Here is a 7,410-nt window from a genome sequence, read left to right on the forward strand (position 1 = left end):
GGGCTAAGACTGGAYTGAGCCACAAAGATCTGCTTCGTATCAGTGATTAGAATGAACGTAGACTCAACACTCACGGGGAGGAAAGAAACAAGAAACTGATTTTTAAAGAGTAGAATGACAYAAATGTTACAATATTTGCTAAGAAAGAAAGAAAGAAAAAGGGAAGGTCAAAAAGTAAATCCTGTCAAGCAGCATGAAAACTACTCAAAGATGCTATATTGAAGTCTCAGAGCAGATTCACACCTCCTGTGCAGACAACTTGACTGTACAGCAGGACAAGGGAAGATTTTGATGCAAGAAAGCATTCTTTTAGAAACAGAAGTTGGGCCCAAAAGAGGAAAAAGAAAATAACCATCAATCCCAAGAAACCGTTATTCGGGAGACATCTGCATGGTGGAACAACATATTACCTCTAAGGATCATGAACTGCAGGCTCATCCACTGCCAACTAAAAGACAGAAACATCACTTYGTAAGACTGATATTTATTGTTAGCAATAATAGTAGCAAAATTTCACATTAGCTCTCTATCCATGAGGCGGATTTTTACCCAAGTGCTGTGCAAAATATAAAAAGATACGCTTTAAAAATTACAACTGAAAAAGTCCTGCCAATGAGACCTTCCCAGTCGTGCAATTATCTTCGAGGTGGTGAGCAAGGAACATTGCCTRGAAATTGTGATGAAGCCAGACATGGTGCAATAAATCTTCCACCAGCAGGAGTACAGCATTGCCCACACTTTCCCTCTGTGTCCTCAGAGTTTGCCACTCCTGCTCTTTCTTGGTTCTTTGAGTCATAACTAGAGCCCAAAGACACATTTTCGCCTGGGAGTTCCAAGCTGCAGCGGTTGAGTGAATGCTTCCTGCCTGGGAAAAAAAAAAAGCTGCTTTAAGGAAAACTCCCCTCCCAAACCTCAAGCCTTTCATGTCATGGAAATCCAAAGAATGTGTTGGTTCCCACCCCCTCCCCATTGTCTCATGGTCTCTATGTGACCAGGTGCCAACAGGCAGCTCCACACCACGTTYCCAGCACCCTGGCGATGCCCAGGGGAGACAGTCTGGCCCCACAGGCAGAGCCGGGACCTGGGCAGTCCTGTGGCTACCACACGCAGCGCAAAGAATGGAGCAGCTGGTGGCACGTTGTCCCAGGCCAGCTGCACCCCTGCTCACTGAGAGGGTGCCAAAAGTGCTGCGTGATGGTCTCAGCGAGGGTCTGCACGCATGCAACTCATTCCAGTGCTAATGGGAGAGCAAAGAGATCTGCTGTACACCACCAAATAGTTGGTCGTTCACAGCCCTGGGAGACCTGAGTCTCTCCAGTGCATTCAAAATCTTCAAGTCATGCCTGCCAGGCAGGGTTAAAAAAGGCAGGGTTAGTCAGTAAATTTAGCATGAGGGCTACATTTTCTCTCTGGTTCCAGTTCTGGGTCCTGCCTGTGCAGACACTCGGTAAATAGGAGGCTGCAGGTGTGAGCCATCCATGAGGCATGAGGAGAAACAGTTCACGACAAGYTCCTCGTGGTAGGGAAGGGGCTGCTGGTGCCAGCGCAGATGGCCAGGCTTGTTTCACCAGCGTTCATGCCACGAGATCCTCCTTGCTCTTCAGCTGGGCTTCAAAGGCCCCCTGGGTCTTGGGCTGCAGGCTCCAAGGCCCACGGTGAGCAGTCACCGGGTGGAGAGCAGGGCATCATCTGGTGAGCCCTCCTTRGTGGATGAATGATACAGCCTAGGCTTTGGAGGAAGGACAACGCGTTTCCTCCCTGACCCACAGACCGTGGCGCTGTGGGAATGSCACGGCCAGCTCTGCGTGAGGAGCCAACCTTTTTCCCCTTCTCCACTTCCAGTGTGCTCAGCGCAGCTCAGCAGCACGGTGGGGTCAGTGCCAGGTGAAGACACTCCAGTTTTGTCTCTCCACTGCCGCCTGTGCTGTCACGGGAGCTGAGAGCAGCTCTGCTCAACGGACAGAGGCACCTGCTTGAGGGTGACCCGAGTCGCTCTCCCAGGCCACGAGATTCATTGATAGATCTCCAGGGAGCAGTTTAGGTGCCCAGAGAGACACCTTGCACTGCTCAAGGTGCCCAGGATGTCTGAGATGTCTGCACAGGGCCRTAGGGACCMTGTCTGYGAGMGGGAGCTGGAGCCCAGGTGGGACACTGCAGGGCTCCCAGCGGCACCAGGCACCTTTCCCTGCACCCCAGGAAGGGCACAAGGATGCCTCTCTTCGCCCCCCAGGACTGCGGTGTGAGCAGGGCCGTGCTCAGGGGGCTCTTTGGGGGGCAAGACACATTGCCCACACGCTTGTTCCCCGGCACRTGTCCGCCTCTGTGGCTCTGGTATTCTTGGCACTGCCTGGCCCCGGGGATGCTCCTCCTTCAGTGCCCTTCACAGCGCAAATCAACACACGCGCGGCCACCGCACATCATGGGGTCCCACCGCAGCTGGCATGCAGGAGGCGTGCGAGGGCACACCAAGCCTGTGGCAGCACCAGGCAGCCTCTGCTCCTTGTCTCCGGATCCCCGGAGCATGGGCAGGAGCTGCAAATGCATCTCACCTCTCCAGGCGGGAGCCTGCTGCCCCTGCACAGGGGTGTTTCCAGGATGAGATGTCCCGGGAGATTTTGGAGCAGAGATGGGCCATTTCCAGCACGAGGGGAGCAGTGCTGTGCGGGCTTTCCCAGACCTCCTTCCCGACTTAAGCAATACTCTTCCTATGGCTCCCTCTAGACTCCAGAATGGGATGGCTACTTGGCAGKTTCCCACCTCAGTGCATCAGTGAGAGAGTTTCTGAGGCCTGAAGCGAGTTTTAGAGACTTTCATGGTGCGATGCTCACCCCTGCGCTGGAGGACAGGGCCTCCAGCTCCACGCAGCGGCGTGGTCCCAGYACAGCAGAAGCCCTTATCTCCTTCAGGGTCAAAGAGCCCTGTGCCACAGTGGCTTCAGCCTGGCTCTGCATCCCGGGAGCAGGGTGAGGGACGCTAATGGTGTTTACTCATCACTGCAGTCCTCCTCGGGGGCCATGGGACGAGCCCCGGCCCCAGGCAGCGATGGGAGTCCCCAAGGGAGTTCAGGAGCAAACGTTATAAACACAGCTCCTTGKCAATACCAGACGGACCTGCTCGGCTCCTGCTTCACCCCAACAGAGGCTAGCACCCACCAGCTGCTGCACGTGTGGTGAGTCAGTCTTTATTGCTTTTTGCCACCTCCTGGACATCTCCTGCTCTGGGACAAGCAGCAATGCACTGCAGGGTGCTCTGGYGACGGCTCTGCCTGAGTCCAGTTGCAGACAGCTGCAGTTTAATCACCAGAAACAAGTGAGGCGCGGTGAACCTGCTCCTCCCTGCTTCCTTCCTTCAGCCAAGAGTGCGGGAAAYRGGGAGGCAGGAGGAATAAGCTATAAATACAAGATTTGTCACAACAGCGAGGAACATCCAGAAATGTGACAAGCCTCATGACCTGCTCAAGTCCTACCCCACTAGCACAGGGAGCACAGGGCAGCAGGAGGAGCAGAACCCAAATTGTCCTTGGGCAGAGCTTGATCAACGTGTCGCTGGTCTGCTGCTTGTCTGTGACAGGAGGGTTGGACCCTGTGGTCCTCACCTGCACTCTTCTGCTCTTGAGCATCCAAACGTGCGTGCTTCCACCCTGCGAGGCAACCAGAGTCGTACGCGAGATTGCAGGTGATGTCTCTCTGCCACCTGCTACCATGGTGCAAGAGTTCCCCATTGCACTACTTGGGAGAGACTGCCTTTCTCGCAGCTGCATCTCGTCACTAGCTTCGTTTTCAGGGAGGTTACTTAGGTCTTGGCCTTTCTCCACATTTCTGAATCACCAGCTCCTAGGACATAGCAGAAGTTCTTGACATTAGCCCTGACTGCAGTAATTTGCAYTTTGTGTTATTGAATCTCGTCCCGTTGCTGTTACTTCAGTCCTCAAGGACATCTGCTCCTTTCCACATGATATTCCTGATCTCTTCAGTGTTTATGATGCCTTAGCTTGTTTTGTTAGTGATTTTTCATCAGCAAGTTTCCGTGTATTGTGRCCTTTAAGAAAGCCCCTTTCTAATCTACTTTCAGCCCTGTGCTGCCCTTACAACATAGCTCTGCCCCGCAGCTCCTTACCCTGCTGCTCCCAAACACTTTGATTGTTGTATTGAGCCACACTATATCCTTCTACCCAAAAATCTGCCAAAAGAWGTGCTGTGATGCACAAGCCAAAGAAGTCCCACGTTCCTGTTGTTTGGCAGTCAGCTATTGAGGGAAGCTACCGAGTTAACCTGGCACCRTCCACCTGTGCTCAATGCCTGTTGCACGCTGTCACACTCTCCCTTTTCCTCCAGGCCTTCAGCTGTGGCTTCCTTCTGCTCTAAAGTCCTGCTTGCTGTAGAGGTTGGACTAACAGACCTACCCTCACCCGGGTCACCATTTTCTCCTTTTAAACATTTGCTCTTCTCCAATTGCACAATACCCAAGTCTCAGCTAGAGAGATTTGCTAAAATTGCAGATGCTTTGGAAAGGAATCACTATGTACAATGTGACACAACAGAAATAAAAGCAAAGGCTATTCAGCTTCATACGAAAAGAGGCTGGCATAAAAAGGCCAAAAGAAAAAAAAAAAAGCTTTTCAAGTTTATTCCATAAATATAAAAATAGAGGGGCCAGAATTTCTGTCTATCACAAAATTTGCAGCAGCTAGAGCATGGACCTGCTTTACAGGCAGGAAGATGCATCATGTTTTTGCCTGTACTTGGAGAATAACCCATGAAATCGAGCTCAGTCTGGAATCTCCATGCAGTTCTGGTTACTCAGCTTCAAAAAAAAAAAGAAAGAAATGCAACACAAAGATGGGGTTGAAAGGACAGAGAAGGAGCAGAAAGACRGAGAAGAGTAATTGGAGGAGACTATTCTGCTCCCAGGTCTGGGTCACTGCACTGCTCATAGCGCTGAATTAAGACCAGGTTGCTCAGGACTTTGTCCAGTCAGGTCCTGGAAACATCCAAGGGTGGAGACCACACTGTCTGGAGGCAACTTCTTCCACTGCTTGGCTGTCCCTGTGGGGACAATTCTTTTCCTTATATCCAATCTGAACCTCCCCTATTCCAATCTGTGATCGCTGTCTCTCATTTTCCCACTGTGCACCTCAGGAAAGAGCCTGGCTCCATCGTCTCTTATCTCCTCATAGGTCATGATGGGCTGCTATTAGCCCACTCGCTCCTGTTATCATGGCGGGATCTTTGGCACTTCACCCTCTGTGCGCCTCAGGCCAGGCGAGTGCACGTGCAGCTCATCACGGCTCTTGGATTCCTCCTGATTGGCATCAATGAACTGATTTCTGGGCATGCCTTTTATAAGTTTTCAGGGCCTTTCATATCAGTATTTCATCTCATCCCTCCTTATTCTTACAGCAAAAATGTCTTAGGACATTTTATGGCTCCAGCCCTGTTCTTTGTCTTGTCACCTTGTCACCTCGGTCAGCGTGTTGTTATTCTTCTTCCTGCTTGGTCATTTGAAGGAAATCGCACATACGGGGCTCTGTGGTAATTAACACAACCCATTCCTCTAGCCCTTCATCTGCAGGTTCTTCTGCCGCTTTCACYCACTCGCACACATGCACAAACACACACATCTGTCCATACTTCATCCAACCGATCTCCATAACGCTTGTTAAAAAATCGCTGCAATTTCTCTAGGCTGCCCCCAACATTTCCAGTCCTGAGCCCAGCAGCAGTGTAAACGTGCCTTTTGCGGGAATAGGGAGGAATCAAGTCCTTTTCTCGATCACTGATACAACATCTTGTTGTGATACAACAGCTCATGAGCTCTTCCAGGGTCAAACACCAGCGCATAAAATACCGGGAGGTGCGAGTCTCCCTCTCACTGATCACTGACCAGAAACGTCTCTGTTCTCTGTTGCACAGGTGCCACAAGATTGTTCCTGCGTTGTGGCTGTCGCCATGCTGGACCCCAATCTAACCACTGTGTATTTCAGCCCCACCTTYCTCACACTGTTGGGGATCCCCGGCCTCGAAGCTGTGCAGCACTGGATTGGCATCCCCTTCTCGCTCATGTTTTTCACCGCACTCCTGGGAAACAGCATCCTGCTCGCAACCATCTGGACTGAGCGCAGCCTCCAYGAGCCCATGTACATTCTCCTGGCCATGCTGGTGGCCACTGACCTGGGCCTTTGCACCACCATCATGCCCAAAATGCTGGGCATCTTCTGGTTTGCCCTTCGAGACATCCRCTTCAACGCCTGCCTCACCCAGATGTTCTTCGTCCACACCTTCCAAGCCATCGAGTCAGGTGTGCTTTTAGCAATGGCCTTTGACCGCTTTGTGGCAATCTGCAAGCCCCTGAGACACTCTGCCATCCTCAGCAACCAGGTGCTCAGCACAATTGGGATCCTCTTGATCCTCAGGCCAACAGTCCTCATTGCACCAACTGCTTTTCTGATTAAGCGGCTGCGGACGTACAAGAGYACAGTCATCTCCCACTCCTACTGCGAGCACATGGCCGTCGTGAAGCTGGCAGCTGGCGACATCCGGGTCAACAAGGCTTACGGCCTCTTTGTGGCATTCACAATCCTGGGCTTTGACCTGGTGCTGATTATTGTCTCCTACTTCCTCATCCTCAGGGCTGTTTTCCGGCTGCCGAAGCGGGCGGCGCGGTTGAAGGCAGTGCAGACCTGCGCGGCCCACCTCTGCGTCTTCCTGGAGTTCTACGTCCTGGGCTTCTTCTCCTTCCTCGCCCACCGCTTTGGCCATGGCATGTCCCCCTATGTCCACATCCTCCTCTCCAGCTTCTACCTCCTGGTGCCCCCCACGCTCAATCCCATCATCTATGGCATCAGCAACGCAGCCATCCGCCAACAGGTGCAGAARATGGTAGGTCTCAAGACATAGTGTCCTTGAGGGCTTGCCCCCTTCTCCCCTCGGCCTGCAGGGCAAAATACAGGGCTTCTCCCGCTGGTGCCCCACTGGCACAAGCCATGCAGTTCATCGGGCACGCAAAGGTGTCCCAAAATGGCCTGTCTGCCCCTCCCCAAGGTGTCTTCACCGAGCCATTGCTCCCCTCCCTGAGCGGTCCCTGCTCTCCACTCACGCAGTGACAACACTGCCAGCGCTGGGGCTTCAGCTGGACCCTTCTTCTCCCCAGCACCTTCACATCTGCCCTGCCACGGAGACAAGGTGCTCCCCACACAGTCACAAGTCTCTGCTCTCCCACCTTGTGTCGCGTCCTCCCCACAGCTGCACCTGCTCCAGCTCCACCAGCTTAGCTCTCCTCACCTCTCCTGCACAAGGACCGGGGATGCATGGCCGCATCCCCCAGGAACCCATGGTCCTAAAAGGGCAGCAACTCTTGTTTACAGCTGTCGGCAGCTCTTGCATGGGCAAGATGTGCAGTCTCTAGCAGACA

The 7,410-nt window shown here is 52.8% G+C and overlaps 1 protein-coding gene across 1 annotated transcript; it reads left to right on the forward strand.

Moving 5' to 3' along the window:
• Nucleotides 1-5,934: 5,934 nt before the first annotated feature.
• Nucleotides 5,935-6,896, forward strand: LOC112961299 (olfactory receptor 52A1-like). The gene has a single exon (XM_026056310.1). It carries the CDS (start codon nucleotides 5,949-5,951, stop codon nucleotides 6,894-6,896), a length of 948 nt encoding a protein of 315 aa, XP_025912095.1. The 5' UTR covers nucleotides 5,935-5,948.
• The last annotated feature ends 514 nt before the right edge of the window (nucleotides 6,897-7,410 follow it).

The sequence above is a fragment of the Apteryx rowi genome, unplaced genomic scaffold (genome assembly GCF_003343035.1).
Source record: "Apteryx rowi isolate R43461 unplaced genomic scaffold, aptRow1 scaffold_1302, whole genome shotgun sequence".
In the NCBI taxonomy this organism is placed as follows: domain Eukaryota; kingdom Metazoa; phylum Chordata; class Aves; order Apterygiformes; family Apterygidae; genus Apteryx; species Apteryx rowi.